The sequence below is a fragment of the Gastrolobium bilobum genome, unplaced genomic scaffold (genome assembly GCF_033153095.1).
Source record: "Gastrolobium bilobum isolate Gb01-03AN ecotype WA unplaced genomic scaffold, APGP_CSIRO_Gbil_v1 utg17830, whole genome shotgun sequence".
NCBI lineage: Eukaryota > Viridiplantae > Streptophyta > Magnoliopsida > Fabales > Fabaceae > Gastrolobium > Gastrolobium bilobum.
This window is the reverse complement of record NW_026897053.1, coordinates 155,525-175,631: the sequence shown is the minus strand read 5'-3', so window position 1 is coordinate 175,631 and position 20,107 is coordinate 155,525. Positions and strand designations below refer to the sequence as shown.

Sequence of the window (20,107 nt, the reverse complement as noted above, 5' to 3'; positions counted from 1 at the left end):
TAAAATTACATATGTCACGTTTTCTTAATTTATTGTTTCACAAATTGCTTAAGTATTGGAAGCTAAAATTTGAAATCATTGTAGAAGAGTATACTAGCAAATAAAATAACAAAAAAAATTAAAATGAGTTTTATATTTTTTTCTACAAGATGAAACAATTTTGGTTTTCTAGTTTTTTGGTTTTTTTTTTATAAAAATTAATGACCCGACCAGGTCGCCGAGTCAACGGGTTTGGCCAGTGTTGTCCGGGTTTGGCCGGTTCAATGTTTGACCCGAACCAGTCCGATGATCGATTTGTCGAGTTCCGAGTCAGGCCGGGTTTCACAACAGTGATTTAAACCCATCTTTTTTATCCGGTGTACAAATAATGCATTTAAAGTTCAACTCAAGCAAATTGGTTTAGGTTAAGTGATACATATTTAATTTTACATAAGTAATGTCTTGAACTCAAGTTTTTGTGAATACAAAAATACTCTTTGGAAGAATGAATCCAATCATGATGTGGATGTTCCCGACTCAAACAGAATTGTCTCTAATGAAATATATATGTAATTTAACAAAAAAAAAAAGAGAAGAAAATTGACTCACAGTTCATCTCGAAAATATAATTATATGGAAAGATTATCTTTATATAGTTGGTTATTAGGATTTAATATTTTTTATGTTATAAGAGATAATTTTATTTTTGTATACACATATAAAAGTGCATCAGACTCGTATAAGCCCATACAAAGAGCAAAGAGAAAAAAAAATATAGACCTTACACACTTTTATACATATATAAAAAATAAAATTATCTTGAAACTATCAACCCTTGTTATTATCCACTTTCCACGGCTGGCTACTTCGGTTTATAATTGTTTTTCTTTTCATTATTGGAGGACTTTATTCTATTCTGTTTTTTATGTTTTGATCCTTGTAGATAGGCATCAGAGTGGATGTCAAATACTTCAAACTACGTAAGGTGTGTTATATAATTTATTATAAATTTGGTTTGAATGTGTTACGAAAATAAGTATAAAATACTCAAAGGATATAGAAGAGAATATACAAAGAATAATGTAATTAATCAACATCGAAGGTATACCTTTCATAAAATACATAAGGAAAATATTTATAATGTTATGATGAGATAAATAAAATAAAATCCTAATAATACATATATTTTCCTATGACAAAATCCTCCTCATAAACAAGTTTATTTATAATCGAATTGGGTTAATATAATAGTTTCCTGGAATAACTTTTAAACATTTTTTCAATAAATATTTATAACACTTTCCCTAGTATGTTTGGCTATTGCTAAAAACTAAGGGACAACACAATACAAAAGTTATATATTTACTTAATTTTAAAAGAGATAAAGTTATCTCTAGTGAGCTCAAAATGACATCGTTTTGAGATTGTAAGATTAATAAATTATAATGATAAAGACTAATATAATATTGCAATAAATTATAATTATAAAAACACATTGAAATCCGCCATAAAACGACATTGTTTTATACTCACCGGAGATAACTTATTGACTAGAGAAATGCTTTACCCATTTTAAAATAGTATAAATACTGGCTTTAATATTTCTACAGTAAATATAGAAAAGTTACCTACATTCACTCCTAAGAATACGTCGTTTTGGGCTGAAAAATAAAAAATTATAATAAAAAGACTATTATAACCCTAAAATAATTTATAATTACAAAAATACCTTGATTTTTCACCTAAAACGACATCGTTTTGGTAGTGGCGTAGCCACACACAAACCAGTTTTTTTAACTTATTATATATATTATATAATTAATTATAATTAATTAAGATAAAAATTATAATTTAGCACCACCTAAATAAAAAATCAAATACTCAATACAAAGTAACAACAAACCATCTAAATGCAAACAAATAATAAAGAACATGTATAGTGTGGTTATTTTTGTGTTTTACCTTTTGTATTTTTTATCCAATATATTTGCTTTTTTATACTTTATTCTAATCAGGTATGTTATTTATTCTTATTCCTATTATTTAAAAAAAAAAACTTTTAAACCTAATCACAAAAATAATTAATTGACTTATTTCAAAATTTGGGTCCAACTAAATCAAAAGTAGGAAAAAAGGTTTGTCCTTTTAAAGGATACAAAGTTGTATCCTTTTATTTTAATTTTTGACATTATATCTTATCAATAAAACATAATTATGATATGAGAAAAAAAAATTATATTTCCTCAAACACTTTAGCTGACGTGGAAAGAAAAAAAATAACTTTCCATGTTATAAAAATTAAAAGGACACAATTTGTGAACTTTAAAAGGACAAACGCTTAACCCTTGAAAGTAAAAATCATGAAACCAAAGTTTTGGGTTATTGCACACACAATAAATAGTCAAAAACCCAATTTTCAAATGTGAGAACTTTTCATCGTGCTTATGGTTATTGCAAACAAGGGCGATGTTCTCTAACGTGAGATATTGAAAATTTAAGGAATATAGATAATGAAAGGAGAGAGGAAGGACAGAACTTATTATACATATAATTATTATATTTGTGTTTTTCTTATCCTTAGGATAATGTTTGGTTCATTACTTATTATGTTGTGAGAGGAAAGTGAAATTCTTATATTTTAAATATTTATCTAAAATGTTAGTGCATTTTTATATGTTTGCTTTGATAATCAACGACAATTGTTCATTTGAATTTTCAATATTATGTGACATTATTTAGTACATAATTTAGATAATTATGTTAGAATTCATAATTTTTTTTTCCTGATAAATTTGTGATTACAAGAAATATTTTGATAATTTGATATGTCAAATTTTTTGACTCCACCTAAATATTTGGGCCGGCTCCGCCACTGCGTTTTGGGCTCAATGTAGATAACTTATGTACATTAACTATAAAAAAGACGAACTCATAAATACTAGACAAAAAGGAACTAAGACAAACACTTCAAATTTTGTTTAATTTTTTTATTTCTTATACTTGTCTTCCCTTTTTTTATTTTTAATATCTTATTTTTATCTTCTCTTCTTATGCAATTTTATGATCTTTCATATTTATCTTCTCTTCTTTTTCTAATTTTTCTTATCTCTCATCTTCACTTTCTTTATTTGTCTATTATCTCATTTTCATAAATCCAAAGCAATTCAAAATAGTCTAGGCAATAACAAATATTTATATAATCTGTTACATACATGAAATCGAAGATTTAACTATTTGTTCTTTATGGGATTTTGACAAAAAAAAGCAAATTTTAAAAAAATCCACCTGTTTAGTCGTTGACCAAATATCTTACCGGACTAATACAAGAAGACGTGTTTCAGGTGGTTACGCGTTTAATCGCGCACCTGACACATGCGCGTTTCTGACAAATCTGAACACGTTTGTACCAGGTACATGTCTAAACACGTCTGTACCAGATGTGCAATTCTGACTGTGACGCGACATGCATACCTGAATATGACACATCTTAATATTGTGCTCGTCAGACTTGTTAGAAACACACACCTGGTACAGACGTGTTCAGACACATACCTGGTACAGACGTGTTCAGATTTGTCAGAAACGCGCATGTGTCAGTTGTGCGACTAAATGCGTAACCACCTGAAACGTGTCTTCCTGCATTAGTCCGATAAAACGTTTGGTCAACGAACTAAACATGTGGAATTTTTTTTGAAATTTGCATTTTTTTGGTAAAAAACCGTTGTTTATGACTTCGTGATAATTTTAAAGTTATAAATTTACACTTTTTTTTTTTTTGGTGAGGTAAATTTACACATTTATCAAATTTACTTCTTTATAAATTATCACGTATTAAGACTTGCAATACACTTAAAAAAAACTCAAAATATTATTAAATAACATTGTTTCATTTGTTTATTATCATTGAAAGATAAAATGTGAGACTGAAAAAAATATTATTTATTTATGAATTATAAATATATAAACAAAAGCATCTTAATATTTAACATTTAAACATATAATCATTACTAAATGCTTGAGAAGTATATTCATTGGCATTATATAAATAAATTGTTTAACCAAGGTTGTTGATTTAATAGGCTGTGACGACCAAATTAGACTATTTATAGGATAATAGATTTAATTCCTAAAAGTCATATTTCATAGGAAGGTTGGAGAGACTCGTATTAATGGATGATAAGTATGCATGTGACCATTTTATAGGTATATATAATTATTAAAATCATAAGTGATCCACTATCCATGATAGATAAATTATCTTAATTGATGAATACAAGTATATGAAGTATATTCACAAGCAAATTATCTATTAAAACCATATGAACAATGGAGAAGTATATATTTACCGGCAAATTATATTAACTACATTATTTAGAAAATTATGCTTTTAACTGAATAATTTACACATGTAATATCCAAAATACTACATTGTGAGTAAATAATATATATATGAGTGACCATTTTATAAATTTATTTATTGGAAAAATGTTCATTCCACGTGTTGGATTAATTTGTCACAAACATCACGAAGGTTATATTTACAACCTATTTTCGTTTACAACTTCTTACAACTATATCTTAACCGCTGATTTCCGTCAATCAACGGTTAAGATTTTCACAAATCGAAATTCACAATAAATGACAACCGTTGATTGACGAAAATCAACAATTAAGATATGATTGTAAGAGTTTATAAACTATTTGGGTTGTAAATATAATCCTTCTTCACTATGAATATGTTTTAAATATTTAGGAGATTAACTTTAATTTTAGCTTAATGATGACGTTAACAAATAAAAAATTATTGAGTTTAGTGTTTATTTTTGTTTGTAAATAAGGAGGGGCATGGCCCTAAGTAATTATTTTTAAAAAAAAATATAAAATTATATTATTTTGAATGAGAGAAAAATATAAATAATGAAAATAGTAGGAGAGAAAGTAAATGACTTTTTTAATTTAAAATTTAAATAAAAATATTAGATTATATCTTTTTCCATTTAAAATGACATAATTCTATACAAGTAAAAATATTTTTTCCAAAATTATTATATTGAAAAATATATTGATTTGTTTTTAATGATATCCATACAAAATTTCATATATTTTTAGTTAGTTATTTTAAAACCAAAATCAGTTTAAACTCGATAACTATTGAAAAAACGAGGGCGAAATTCGTAAATTCCTAAGTTGTCGTCAACGTCGGCGGCTATCAAATCCCTAATTTTCTGTCTGTAGATTCTATCTGTGGTTTCTGAGAGACCCATTGGGAGGAAAAAGGAGAAAAACCCCAAATTTTTTCTTCCCCTCTTTGCAATCTCCACAGAGCAGATTTATGGATAACGGATGCAAATTTGGTTCACTGCAACTGGATTTCGTCGCAAATTCCTTCCAACAACAAGTGTTTGGTTTTGTCGTTCCATCGCTTTTTCAACCCTTGTATAGATTCATTCCTTGGTTACGGTTTCTGGGTTTTGGTCTTCCCAAATAGCATTGAAGCTACCTTCTTTATTGTGTTATATTCTGTGAACCCGTTTTGATAAATAAAAAGGTTAGTTTTCATCTGGGTTTTCTGCTTTCAGCTCAAATTTTCTTCTTTCTTCTCTTTTTTTGTTTTTTTTGTTTTTTCAAATTTAGTTTCTGGGTTTGCTGGGAATGACTTGTTTTGAGATTATTAAAGCATATGTTTTGTGTTTTGCTTGCTTTGAATTCTGTTTCTGTCTTCAATTGATGGTGTTTTACATGATTGACTTATAAAATTGAGCTAGTTCAAATTATGTCTTGTAATACCAGATGTTTGATCACATTGTGTTTTCCTCAATATATCATACATTGATTTTCTAACTACTAGCACATGTTTATGATGGTTACCATTAACGACTTGGACTTTTTGCAAGCCAGGTCTCCAGGTTGCGGCTTCCTGAGTTCTTCTGTATATGCATCAGTCTTCAGAGAGAGGGAAAGCATAGTGGTTTGTGCTCAAATTATGGTGTACGGACCAAGATGACCGTTTCGGCCAGATCTTCCCTTAAGAAGATGTCGTGGGCTAGGGGTCAATCATCTGGTTGGGCAGCTTTTGATCTCAAACAGAAAAAGAAGAACAATCTTGAATCTGATGTTGACAAGGACCCTTTCCCACCTATAGGCATTTCTGATTCTATGCAACATGGTGATAAGTTAATCAACAAGAACCATGTCCCTGTGAAGCCTTTCTCTTCGGTACTTCTTCCTACTAAAATTTTTCCACCTTTGAAAGAGGATGGGAATATCGAAAAGGCAATGTTAGGTTCTGATTCTGGTGGAAAATATTGTGGTACTTCTGCTCAGGAAGATGTTAATTTAGCTATCAAAAAGCTCAAAGAGCAACATCTTTGGGCTGAAAATAGCTTGATAGAGGATATATTGGCTGCTGTTAATAATAATGTTGACAAGGCCTCATCTTTATTGGAAACAATGGCCGTTGCCGTCAACTTCGAAGAATGCAAAGTATCCAGCGATCCAAGACCAACAACTACTTCAGTTGATATTCCATATGAGAAAACTGATGAAAGTCTTACTTTAGAAAAGGTCAAGGATGATATTCCCTTCCATTCTTATCTTGTTGGTAATCTCAAAGATAATGATAAAGACGTGGAGGATAGAAATGCTTCCTCAGGTCATAAGCTTTATGATGTTGATAGCCTGAGATGCAAAATGGAGCTCTTGAATTCTGTTCCTGTTGAGCCTGAATGGGAGGACGATGATATTTACGTTAGCCATCGAAAGGATGCATTGACGACAATGAGGCATGAATGCTAACTCATGCATTCTTTCTTGAGATGGCATTGATTAGTTCTCACTTGCTTGCGTGTGTTTGGTTGTATGGTCATTTATTTATTAGCATTTTTCTCTTCTATTGTCTATGTTTACTTTATATAAGATGATGTGGTAAAACATATATAGTGAGGGATGGAATCTACATGCAGTGAAACATATTGATCAATGCTAGCATTGAGAACTTCTCGTGCCAATCGTCAACTTGTGATCTGCATTATCCTAAATGTGCCGAATATTTGATTTAAATAAAAAATCTCGCAATCTTAGATTTTTGATTTAAATAACCTGTATAATGCACAAGTAGGATCAAGTAATGGATATACTTCCATGGCGGTGCCTTCTATTTTGTTTTTTGGCAGTGATTTGGTTTTGGATTTGCAAAAACTTTTTGAGAAAGAGCTTTAGCCTATTCTGACTTTATATAATAGATTTTTATTTTTTATTTTTTGCATATTCTCTTAGATATTCAGTCAGATTCAAAGATCTATTTAATCTACACTATCTATTATTTGCCTCTTTGAGACTTTTCATTTGTAAAAGACGTTTTAAATATCTGCTTATATTTTAGGACAGAATAATCATCTTCAATCCTTGGGATTTTGTAATTGGCCATATTAAACCTTTTGGATTTAACTGTCTTGTTTTATTGCAAGTATTGCATTTCCATATTACACCTTTTAGATATTCACTAGGATTCGAGATTTTATATCCTGTTAATTGAACAGGTCAGCGTCTCGACATTCTAGGGCAGCCAATAGTGCTTTTCTAAGAGGTGATCATTTTTCTGCTGAACAACATTCAATGAAAGCTCGGGAGGAATGGTATTCTGCCGAAGAACTTAATTCTAAGGCAGCCACAAAAATTTTAAGTATCAGGAACAGTGAAAATGATATATGGAGGCTGGATTTGCATGGTCTTCATGCAGCAGAAGCTATTCAAGCATTGCAAAAGCATCTCCATAAAATTGAAAGTCAAGGCTTCTCAAAGAGATCAGCCACTTTGAATGGTGTGAAGGAGAATGAGCTTGCACATTCAACTCTGGGATCTCTTAATTTCAAGGACAGGGAAATTTTGGATAAACAAGCACCATTAAGGCTTAGATCATTAGCTTTGCATGTCATAACAGGTACCTTCACTTCTTTTTTACCATGGATAACCTATAAAGTTTATGTTTATGCTTGTGCTTTTTCTGCCTCTGGAATTGCTTTTGGATTGCAAATGCACAGGCTAATGTGCACTTCAACCGTAGGTAGCATTTAGGTTTTTAATATGTTGGGAGGTATCCTATGCAGGTAATATGAACAATGAAGGAACACAATGTAGTAATTGACTGCAAAAACGTGGCTTTTAACCAAAGAAGTGAAGAACTTCTACTTTGGTGTTTTTTTCCAACTTTTTCTCCTAATCCCCAGCTATGTTACTTTTTGTTGCATGCCTCTGTTTGTGTTATGGATTCCTTCTTTCCCATGAACAGGTCAATGAATTCATTTATTTCATAGAGTAGTTGTCAATTTTCTTGAATATAAAATCAGTATTTTAATTGTTTATTAAGTAAACCTGTATTCACACATGGGGTTAGCAAGCAGCATTAAGGATGGCCTTAATTGCCTTTTCATATTATTACAGGCATTGGCAACCACAGCCGAGGACAAGCTGCACTTCCTATAGCTGTGAGAAGTTTCCTTAATGAAAACAGGTGGAATATTTTTACCTGCACTATATTATATACTATGCCTTTCCTTCCATCATGACTTTTTTATTTTTTTTTCAAATACTCTTCTAACTTCGTTGAGGACATTGAAATAAGAATAAAAAATGGTTTCCTAGTGCATGAGGCTTACCCATTGTGGGTCTCTAGAAAAAACAGGAATAAGTAAGGTTTACCTTGGTTCTTATTATCTTATTTGTTCATTTTATTGTTCTGCAGATACCGATTTGAGGAGATGAGACCAGGAGTAATCACAGTGTGGCCCAAGTTTCGTCAAAGTTGATTGCTGACCCTCTCCTCCCCAAAATTATACACATGTTCTTGTTCCTTTGATTATTCTCGTGGGGATCAAATAACTTGAAGTTTGTATACTTAAAGTCTCTGTATAAATCTTAAGGAATGCTTACCACTTTATACTTATATATGTCACCTCAAGGGGCTCACAAAACTGAGCAAAAGAAGGATTGCATGGAAGACAACTCACAAGTAGTGAATGGATTTTAAATTCTCCAAAAGAATGTTGATCAGATGCTTTGTTATTATCATGGTTATATTTATAGCCAAAGTGAGATAAATTAAGTGTTTGTAGTAATTTGAAAGCATTTAATCTTGAAACTTTCTATTGTTTTTATGTGTTGCTGGCTAATTGTTTGTAGGAAGATGATTGTTGTAAATTAGTTTTAACGCTATTTTTACTCCTGTTAATGGTGTAGTTTTGAGCCAATAACGTGTGTTATTTAGTCAGTAAAGTATTAATCATATATTAGTATAACATATTAAGTGATGTATAAATATTGGTATTGTTATTTGTACATGTTGCTAGCTAATATTAGAATATACTAGGCTTTCTTCACCTTTGGAATTTGACTTCAAATTCTTAGTTTATGAAGCGCTCACACATACCTCACGGTATCTACAGTCACATTTTAATCATCATTTTATAGGTAATAAAAAAAGAATCACATTTTAATATAAACTAAGTGATTTACTAAGATTATTAAGAACAAAAATTATAATCATTATAAAAACCAAGTATATATATAGATTTCAAACTCAACATCATTTTCCTCCGTTATTTTCTAAAATTGTCAAACAAAAATGAAGTTTACTTAAATTACACACTAGTTTGCATATAGTCACGTGGGGCCAAAAAATTGTCTGAAAGCAACATTAGAAACAACAAAGAAGGTTCCTTAATATTGAACTTTTCTTCATGAAATTTCCTTGATATTTGCTATGTCTTCTATGATATAGGGTCCTTTCCCTGGACTAGAAACTGATCTAAGATTCTATATATGTATGAATTTGATCCAAATTCACTAAGAAATTAAGTAAATACACGTACCCATCTTAATTTTATCCTTCTAGTTGTCTGAGACATTTGGAACAAATTTAGCCATTCTCTGATCTTCCGAATTTCACTTCAAGTGTTATGGCAAATTTTGGAACTACGCAGAGAATACCCACCTCCTTGACACCTTCATCCACTATTAATACTCATGAACCAAAAGGACCTCAAGAAAAGCTATACAGTGATTTGAAAATCTACTGGCCCTTTAACATTCCCTTGACTTCAGAAGCTGCAGCAATTCGCATCATAAGAAACTTGAAGAATCTTGGGGTATATTACACACTCTTTTTGTGGATCATACTCTTCATAACTCTCATCCCTCAGCGTAAGATGTCCTTGATTCTGTTGGTTATCATGACCTATGTGACTACCCTTTACTGTTTAATGCTAAGGGCATGTCCCAATTCTGTTGTGCTTCATAGAAGCATAGATAAAAGATTTGTATTGGCTTTGTTAATATTTGCAACAGTTGTGCAGCTGATTTTGACTGAAGCAGGTATTCATCTTGCAGTGACTTTAGCTTGTGCTGTGCCTATAGTTTTGTTGCATGCAGTTTTATGGGTTAGTCACTATGCCTTTGAGATTGAGGATACTTCTTCTTGTACTCAAGAAATGGCTCATCTTGCTGGCCATAAAGAAGCAGAGAATGTTTGATTTTTGTTGTTAATATATATTAATCCTCTCTATAGTTTTAACTTGCAATTGCAAATTGTAAGCGATTATTGCAATGCAGGTTACAGTGTGTGTGCTTGGAATTATTTTAAGTTTGTACAACTTTCATTTGTTTTTTTATTCATAATTCATTTAATAAGACTTTATATATACTATCTTATTAAATTAGTTAGGTAGAAGTTTTTATATAAGAGGTAAGTTATATTTACAAACTACTTGTTTGCAAACTCTTACCCGAGAATGCATTTCTAACCGAGTCTATTCCTAGGAATACATAGTTGAGTTTGTAATTATAATTTTTCCCCAATTAAAATATGACTTTTCCTTAAATTTGTTGAGTGACTTGTGATAACAAGTAAGACATTAGAAATTGGAATATATCCGATTTCACAAGGGTCAGAATCTGAGCAGTCAAGATGGATCTATATTATATAAAAAAAATCTGTACCAGAGAGTAAAACAATAGAACTTACGGTATATTAGAAGAACAAATGCAGAAATTTTTGTGTGTGAAGAAATCCGAGTCTAACAGATGTTGTTTCTTTAAGATAATTTGTTTTCTCTATTGATGCCGAAGGTTGATGAACATAATTAAAATTTGAATTTGTGAATGTTTGTCTATTTACGCATCACATATCATCAAGCTAAACCAACCCTGTAAGATTACAAGGCATTATTAAGAATGGAAAGCTTCAGTGACCAAAATGATAAAATTATTTTGTGGGGAATGAAATTAATAAAATATTATATGTATGAACAAACATAGGCATACTAAAAGCCTTACTAAGAGCTAATGGTGATAATTTTTTTTAGCAAGTGGAGAGGGCAAAAGCTCAAAAACGAACAGCGAAAACAAAGACATGACACTGAATTGGTGCCCATCGCAGTGGTTAAAAGTGATTGTTTGAATCCTAAGATTTAAAGTTCGATTCTTAGAGAAATATTCTTAGGAAGACCTTTGACTTTCACTATACTCAAGTTGAAATTGCGAAAGCAATGTATATATCATAAAAAAAAAGACGTTGTTGAAGTTATTTGAACTACTAAGAATCTCTTCAAGATTTGAACTCTTGCTATTTGACAATCCTTGGTGGCAGGTTTATAATGCCATGAGACAACTCGGGGGTTAAAATCATTCTTTCAATAGTCAGAACTTGTCCTACAATTAATTCAACCCCCCCCTCCCCCCCCTTATTTTTTGTTTTATCAAAGAGGAATTATAGGAATAATTGGTTCTACAATTTGCAATTGACCTTGAAAGAGTAATGTGATTAATCAAAATGTTAGGAGAAAACATATTTCAATAGTTACACTTAAAATCTAAGGGGAAAGAAAATAGAACTTAACACTTTTTCCTCAAGTTTTATTCAAACATAATTGCAGACATACTTGGTACATGTATTCATGCTCCTTACAAACATTACATCTATCTATCTGCATTGTTTTATAACATCCATATCGTTTTTTTTTTCTTTTACATTGTTGTAGAAAAGTTCAGGATGTAAATAAAATCAAACAGCATCTGAGTTCCCAGCACCACTTTCATCATGGCCAGCAAGAGGAACAAGTTCTCCTGTAACAGAAGCGTCCTCAATCTCAAAGGCCTCAAAACCAACCCATAAAACTGCATGAATCAAAACAAGAGGTATACTACAAGCTAAAGTCACTGCAAGATGAATAACTGCTTCAGTCAAAATCAACTGCACTGCAGTTGCAACTGCTAACAAAGTCAACACAAACCTTTTATCTATGATTCTATGAAGCACAACAGAATTGGGGTATGCCCTTAGCAGTAAAAGATAAAGGGTTGTCACATATGTCATGATAACCAACAGAATCAAGGACACCTTACGTTGAGGGATGAGGGTTATGAAGAGTATGATCCACACAAAGAGTGTGTAATATAACCCCAAATTCACCAAGTTTTTTATAATGCGAACTGATGCAGCTTCTGCTGTCAAAGGAATGTTAAAGGGGCAAGAGATTTTGAAATCACTGTGCATCTTTTCATGAGGTTCTTTTGGTTCATGAGTGTCTACAGTGGATGAAGGTGTTGAGGAGGTTGGTATCCTCTGTGTAGTTCCAAAATTTGCCATGATAACACTTGGTGAGTGAAATTTGGAAGATCAAAGAATGGCTCAATTGAAAAACTGCTCCAGTTGAACAACAAATAGTAATAGAAATTTGTTCACAAATCACAATATCACAGAAAACTAGAAGGATATAGAGCGAGATGGGTGCTTGTATTTACTTTCTTTGTGATACTTACATATATAGAATCAAGGGAAAACAGGGAACATGAATTTCTAAGAGGATGACTTTGAATACGAAGACTTTGATGATAAGTATTATCTATATTTGCGTGTTGAATTTTGTCTTGTCTATATTATCTTAATAAATAAAATAAATTTATTAAAAGAGAAGCATTAAATTTAAGTTGTATTTTACAACTTAGGGTAATTTTCAACACCTCTCTAGAAAATCATATCATTTGGCATGTGCATTGATTATTGTCTGTCTAATTACTTCTGTACAAGTTTGTTCTTCTTCTTCTTCGATCCTAATTTTGTGGAGCTAGTTCTGCAGCTTCTTTGTTATTGGATAGGCATTGTATCATAAAAAATAGAATTTTCAAGTAATTATAAGTAACATTGAGAATATCACTATTCTAAAATAAGATTTTTCTTGAAACGCTTTGTATAGAATATATTATCTTTATACTGTTAATATTTTTGGTTGAACGAGCCAGAGAAGACTTGGTAAGTATCTTAGAAATTCCATAAAGAAAAGTCCAATATTGAGTAGCCAACCTTCCTTGTGGTTTCGAATGTTGCTTTCAGTCAATTTCTTGCCTCCACGCGACTTTAATGCCAAACTAATGTCTAATTCTAATGACTATAATCATTACTTTTTTTTCAAATTGCTCTGCCAAGGAAAATTAATTTGATCAATTAGTAAGGAAGAATAAAGGTTGACTCCCAATTATTAATTTGATCAATTACAAATTGCTCTGTCAAGGGAATCAAATTAACTCTCTTGCGCACAACATTTGGTAGACAAGTAATGATTATAGTCATTAGACGTTACTTTGGCATTAAAGTATTTCTAGTAAAATATAACAGATTATTTCTTGATATTTCATTAGATATACTTCAAGGATATTCCTTTCACAAGACAATTATCAAACTTGACTAATATATCAAGTAAAATATAACACTTTAACCTTTAAGGGTAGCTCAATCGACAAAGTTGAGCGCTCATGGTTGTTTGGTCCAGATTCGATCCTTGGCCTAAGTAATTTTGAAATTCTTTAGGGGTCAGAGGAAAAATGTTTCCCCTCAATTGAAGGATACTTACACATTAAAAAAAGCCTATTTAATTGTCTCTTATAAAGGATACTCATGGTTCATAAACAAAAAAAATCTCTTACTAAAAATAATAATAATAAAAGTGTCTCTTTAGAACACAGATTATACCTCTTTTTTTATGAGGTCTAACCTATAAATTTATAGGCAAACTTATGTTGTATTATTTATTTTGAATAAAATAAATAATAATATTATTTAAATAATAAAATAACATTTGTTTTGTTTTGTTTTTCAATTTTTGAGAGCTTAAACAGACTAATTAGCTTAGGTCAATTTTTTATTTTTTTTAGATATAGATTCGTACGAACCTATAGTTTAACTTATATCACGTTAACATATCATGTTCCACTCAAAATGTTTTATTTTATTGTCATATTTGAAATAATGCCTAACCTAACACAGTTCATATACACACAAGTACTATACTAATAAACAATGACATAAGGTTACGTTTGCATGTTTTTCATTGGTGGAAGGAATAAGTGGAGATAGATAGGAAAAAAGATGGGTTGGAAACAGAGGGGAACAATAAAATAAAATAATATTTTTCTTATTTAAAGACTAATAAAGTAACAAAATTATTCTATCGGAGAAAGTGACTTGATTGGTTACCTGAAAATGATTTAAATCAGTATTCTTAAAATTAGACCGGCCCAGCCGGTTGGCCTAGAAATCGATCCAATTCTTATAATGGATCGGATATATTATTGGTCCGGTATCGACCCAGAAAACTAGTATTAATCGATGAATAAGTTTTGGAAAAAATATTTCCAATATTACAGCCTGGAATTCGAACTCGAGTCTTATGAGGATGCTCAATAATGAGGATGCCCAACAAAGAATCGAACCCTTGTTGTGAAGATATAAATTATAGTATTTACCACTAAGTTACATTTGGTTCTTGGTTCTTGATTCATTTATACTATTTAAGATATTTATTATATGATTGAGTATAAAATATAAATTATATATATATCCAGTTTATGTGATTGATTCAGTGACCCACTGATTGAATCAGTGATCCATTGACTCGGTATTCTGACCGGATCGATGATGGGTCGAAATTTAATAACATTGATTTAAATCCCTCCTTTCTAAGAGCTTGAATTTTTTTTTTTAATTTTCACAAAACGAATTCCTACACGAGTTACCTAGTATAGCCAAACTCTGAAAGTGATAACCCAGCCAATGATTATCCAAATAGAACAAATAAGGTATCAATGAAAAGCTTAGCTACTTTCATGTATTAAATTCTTATAAGTTATGTGGCAGTAGTGCCATCCTAATATTACTTTAAAACAAGACCGCCAAGAATTGGTATGTTGTCTATTATCAAATTATATGACCTGTTAGTAAAAATAAAATAAAAAACCCACAACTTTTTCATTTCTTGTCCAAATCTAGAAAGTAATATATCGTTTTAAAGCTCCTAATGTCTAGTTTTACATGTCAAAATATCATGATTTATGGAATTATGGTGTGTTCCTAGTTCTAGTTAGAATAAGGCCTGCTCGAGAACTGTACCATGTTGAGGGCAAAAACGAAGGGTAAAAATCCTCAACTTCCTCGTTTCTCTACCAAATTTAACGAATAAGATATCAATGGAAAGCCCTACATATCTAGTTTCGTTTGTCCAAATCTCAAAACTTAAGGATTAATGATGCGCTACCAGTTTTAGTTTGAGTGACCACTGCCAAGATGCTTAAAAATTGTTACTTTTTGAGTTGTTTGTGTGTAGTTGTTTGCTTGATAATTAATGCTGGTTATGTAGGTTTCAGCTACAGAAATAGTAAGTTATATTGTGAGATTTAAGTGAGTCTTCTTGGATGATATTTGCTTTCTTAAGAGGACTGTTTGAGTTTTACTAATACTGTATATGCTTCTGCTTCTTGTTTATGTCACTATTAGCAACTCTGACTTATATTAGGACTCACCCATAGATCCAAAAATCAAGATACTTTGGCGTCTAAAATTAGACATTAAAAGGGCTTTAAAATAATATCTGACTTGCTAGATTTGGACAAGAAATGAAGGAGTTATGATTTTTAAAAAACAGATCATAAAAGTTGACAAGGAATAATATACCAATTTTAAACAGCATTGATTTGTTTAAAAATTTGGGAAAACTCTCTTACCCCTAAAAAAATCCTAAGAATTTTGATCATTAAACTACATTTCTCTAGTTTTAAAATGATACATAGTTTGTAATTTTTGGCCAAGTACTTAAGTTATAAAATTCACAAAATTTGCCTTCAAACTTGACAGCAGAGTAGCAATTTATGGTAGTCATGCTTTAAAGTAATTCTGGGTATGCATATACACTTTTTTATTATTGGATACAAACTTAGACTCGTGTAAAAACTCATTTAATAAAAAACTCCGAGCTTTAATTAAAAGCTTGGCCTTAGAGCCTATTTGGCCGACTTGGTATATTATCTCTTCTTATTTTTATTTTATATTTTTTATACTACTTATTTATATCTTATGATATTATAATTGAATGTCAAGAATAATCTGACCTATTTTTTGTTTTATGTAAGAAGATGCAACATTGCAATATATTAAATTATTTACGCAGAATTTATAGTCTTTAATTCTTTTGGATGTGCATATTTTGTACTACTTTAGATTATTGATTAAGCATATTTTTTGAATGATTTTATTCTATATTATGCTATTTGGATATACATTAAATTTATGAATCTTTGTGAAATTATTAATGCTATTGATCATATATTTTGTTTAGATAAATTTTTATTGTCTTATTTTTTTTAACAGACTAAACCATACTTTTATTTTTTATAAATAAATCAAGACACATGTCAATAATTATATGTATAATAGGTTACAGACTAGGTCAGTCTAACACATTTAAATACAAATTTAATCTTTCAAGATCAGAATCCAGGTCGGCCAATAACACCGCTAGACCCGAGTCTATTTTTTCTCTCTTAATGCAGAAATCATTTTTCCTTAGTTTATATTTAAAAGAGGTAGGATCATTTGACATTAGTGTCAAATTTGAAGTTTGACACCTCATTTGAGAGCCGTTAGATCAAAAAAGATTAATGATGTCACATGCTTACAAACCAGAGTCGTTGATTTTTTTTTATTTAACACTGCTGTCAAAGGATACTACTTCTATTTAAAAATATTTATTTAAAATTAATTTCTCTGTTGGCCAAAATACTTGTACTTTAACCCTTTTATGGCATCATTCAAAATATCCACTCAATTTGGTGGCAAAATATCCAATCCATGGAAAACTCTGTTACAGCCACTGCATCTCTATCCCTTCAACTCCACCGTTTCTCTTCGAATTTCCAAGTCTTCTGCTTCAAACCTTCCACGCAATCACCATCACCACCACCCCCTAAATCACCCACAACAACAACAACAACAACCCATCACAGAAACGTGCCCAAAATCACCACCAAGAAGAATAACAACAAGTACAAGGTGAAACCTTTCAAAGAAAAAGATGTTTTCCCATGCTCCTTACCCCTCCACACCAAAAACCCACGTTCCATTTACAAGGACATTAAGCGATTCGCTCGCGAGAACAAGCTCAAGGAAGCTCTCACCATCATGGACTACGTTGACCAACAGGGTATCCCTGTTAACATCACAACCTTCTCTTCCCTCATTGCTGCTTGCATCCGCACCAATTCAATCTCACAAGGAAGGGAAGTTCACACCCATATTCGAATCAATGGCCTTGAAAACAACGATTTTTTGCGCACTAAACTGGTTCATATGTACACTTCTTGTGGGTCATTGGAAGAAGCTAGAAAAGTTTTTGATGGGTTACCCTGTTGGAACGTTTATCCATGGAACGCGTTGCTTAGAGGGACTGTGATTTCGGGTAAGAGGCAATACATTGATGTGCTCAACACTTATTCAGAGATGAGGTCTTTGGGGGTTGAGTTGAATGTGTACAGTTTCTCCAGTGTCATCAAGAGCTTCGCCGGTGCACCGGCGCTTTTTCAAGGCTTGAAGACTCATGCCCTTTTGATCAAGAATGGTTTGGTTGATAGCTCCATCCTCAGGACTAGTTTGATTGATATGTACTTTAAATGTGGCAAGGTTAAGCTTGCACACCGTGTGTTTGAGGAAATTTCCGATAGAGATGTTGTTGTGTGGGGAGCTATGCTTGCAGGTTTCGCGCATAACAGGTTGCAGAGGGAAGTATTGGAGTATGTAAGGTGGATGGTAGAGGAAGGAGTAGACCCGAATTCAGTTATAATGGCTACTGTTATTCCTGTAATTGGGGAAGTTAGTGCAATAAGGTTAGGTCAGGAGGTTCATGCTTATGTAATGAAGGCAAAATGGTACTCTAAGCAACTGCCAATTCAATCTGCTTTGATTGATATGTATTGCAAGTGTGGGGATATGAGTTCAGCAAGACGGATTTTTTATAGCACATTGGAGAGAAATGTGGTTTGTTGGACAGCTTTGATGTCAGGTTATGCTTCAAATGGAAGGCTAGAGCAGGCACTAAGGTCCACAATTTGGATGCAGCAAGAAGGGTTCAGGCCTGATGTGGTGACTGTTGCCACGGTTCTTCCAATTTGTGCTCAGTTGAGGGCTCTTGAACAAGGGAAGCAGATTCATGCTTATGCTTTGAAACATTGGTTTCTGCCTAACGTATCCATAACTTCTTCTTTGATGATGATGTACTCTAAGTGCGGTGTGATTGAGTATTCTGTAAGACTATTTGATAATATGGAGCGAAGAAACGTGATTTCATGGACGTCAATGATTGATTCATATGTAGAAAATGGGTATCTATATGAAGCACTTGGTGTGATAAGGTCAATGCAATTGTCAAAGCATAGGCCAGACTCAGTTGCCATAGCAAGGATGTTGAGTGTTTGTGGTGGATTAAAACTTATAAAGCTTGGGAAGGAGATTCATGGGCAGTTCTTGAAAAGAGCCTTTGAATCAGTTCATTTTGTTTCTGCAGAACTTATCAATATGTATGGCACTTTTGGATATGTTAATAAGGCAAAGTTGGTGTTTAATGCAGTTCCCGTTAAAGGATCTATGACATGGACTGCTCTTATAAGGGCCTATGGATATAATGAATTGTATCAGGATGCAATCAACATTTTTGATCAGATGAGATCAAATGGTTTTTCTCCAACCCACTTCACTTTTGAAGCCATTCTATCTATATGTGACAGAGCTGGATTTGTTGATGATGCATGTAGAATCTTCAATATAATGCCTAGATGTAAAATTGATGCAACTAAGGAACACTTCAATATAATGATCCGACTTCTTACCCGGTATGGTCAACTAGAGAAAGCTCAGAGATTTGTACAAATGAGTTCTTCCTTATAGAAGAGGCAACATAACCTTTTCCTTCTGAAAGATTTGTTAAAAATTCCCGAACTGCAAACATGTAACTTTTTGGTTCCGAATCTGTAAGTTGCAATTTGTTTGTAATTTTGCACCATACTATATAAAACAACTGTTCCGAAATCGCAGAGTTGCATGAATTAAACAAAATTATTTACATCCTTTATTGAGAAGGCTTCCAATGAAGGTGTCAATGAAGTGAATATACTCATGTTAAAATTTTACATAATTTATTTATGTTAAAAGTTTATGTCTAATTCTTTTTTCATTAGTATTGATAAATTTTAATAATTAAACCTCACTTATTTAATGTGCAGGAAGAGAGAAATAAATACAGAATCTTAATATGACCTCTTCATATGAAATTTTAACATAAGAAAATTTATTTTTGAGTATGACTAATTACATTTTACTTTTGTAATAATTGAGGATGCGGATTAAAATCAATGAAAATGTTTTATTCAAAATAAATATTTTTGCAAAAGCTTACCATGATACAGATCAAAAGAGTGTATAAATATGATCCAAAAAAGAGTGTATAAGTATAATACCTCTATTGAATCCGTATATTTCCCCAGCACGTTTAGAACTTTCACACTTTTGAAATAAAACCAGATTCAATAAGTAAATATTCTAAGCATTGTAATTACCCGCTTTTTTTTTTTCTTTCCGTAAACGTAATTACCCGCTTTTAACTTGGGGTAAACATATGGTAAATTAGCTAGAATTATAATTTACCAACTTTAAACATTTAGTCATTTAAATTATTTTTATTTTTAAAAAATTTAATTAATATTCTAAACAACTATACTTTTTTTTTTTATAGATAATTTGGAGGTATCCTCACACAAC

At 31.6% G+C, this 20,107-nt stretch overlaps 4 protein-coding genes across 4 annotated transcripts; 3 read left to right on the top strand and 1 right to left on the bottom strand.

The window, feature by feature from the left end:
* The first annotated feature begins 5,236 nt into the window (after positions 1–5,236).
* On the top strand, positions 5,237–9,150 carry LOC133303754 (uncharacterized). The gene is made up of 5 exons (XM_061503726.1): positions 5,237–5,527; positions 5,878–6,761; positions 7,518–7,918; positions 8,419–8,488; positions 8,720–9,150. The coding sequence occupies exons 2-5, from the start codon at positions 5,980–5,982 to the stop codon at positions 8,781–8,783; spliced, it is 1,317 nt and encodes a 438-aa protein (XP_061359710.1). The 5' UTR covers positions 5,237–5,527; positions 5,878–5,979; the 3' UTR covers positions 8,784–9,150.
* A 694-nt stretch (positions 9,151–9,844) lies between these two features.
* Positions 9,845–10,821, top strand: LOC133303760 (uncharacterized). The gene has a single exon (XM_061503732.1). The coding sequence runs from the start codon at positions 9,933–9,935 to the stop codon at positions 10,503–10,505; it is 573 nt and encodes a 190-aa protein (XP_061359716.1). The 5' UTR covers positions 9,845–9,932; the 3' UTR covers positions 10,506–10,821.
* A 926-nt stretch (positions 10,822–11,747) lies between these two features.
* Positions 11,748–12,847, bottom strand: LOC133303759 (uncharacterized). Its single transcript, XM_061503730.1, has one exon. The coding sequence runs from the start codon at positions 12,617–12,619 to the stop codon at positions 12,035–12,037; it is 585 nt and encodes a 194-aa protein (XP_061359714.1). The 5' UTR covers positions 12,620–12,847; the 3' UTR covers positions 11,748–12,034.
* A 4,302-nt stretch (positions 12,848–17,149) lies between these two features.
* LOC133303742 (pentatricopeptide repeat-containing protein At1g71460, chloroplastic) lies at positions 17,150–19,313 on the top strand. Its single transcript, XM_061503708.1, has one exon. The coding sequence runs from the start codon at positions 17,150–17,152 to the stop codon at positions 19,235–19,237; it is 2,088 nt and encodes a 695-aa protein (XP_061359692.1). The 3' UTR covers positions 19,238–19,313.
* The last annotated feature ends 794 nt before the right edge of the window (positions 19,314–20,107 follow it).

Excerpts from the sequence above, each read along its gene's own strand:
- LOC133303754 (XM_061503726.1), top strand. The coding sequence starts at position 5,980 with ATGACCGTTTCGGCCAGATCTTCCCTTAAGAAGATGTCGTGGGCTAGG. Across the intron at positions 7,919-8,418 it reads AGCTTTGCATGTCATAACAG|GCATTGGCAACCACAGCCGA; the intron begins GTACCTTCACTT and ends ATATTATTACAG. Across the intron at positions 8,489-8,719 it reads AGTTTCCTTAATGAAAACAG|ATACCGATTTGAGGAGATGA; the intron begins GTGGAATATTTT and ends ATTGTTCTGCAG.
- LOC133303760 (XM_061503732.1), top strand. The coding sequence starts at position 9,933 with ATGGCAAATTTTGGAACTACGCAGAGAATACCCACCTCCTTGACACCT.
- LOC133303759 (XM_061503730.1), bottom strand. The coding sequence starts at position 12,619 with ATGGCAAATTTTGGAACTACACAGAGGATACCAACCTCCTCAACACCT.
- LOC133303742 (XM_061503708.1), top strand. The coding sequence starts at position 17,150 with ATGGAAAACTCTGTTACAGCCACTGCATCTCTATCCCTTCAACTCCAC.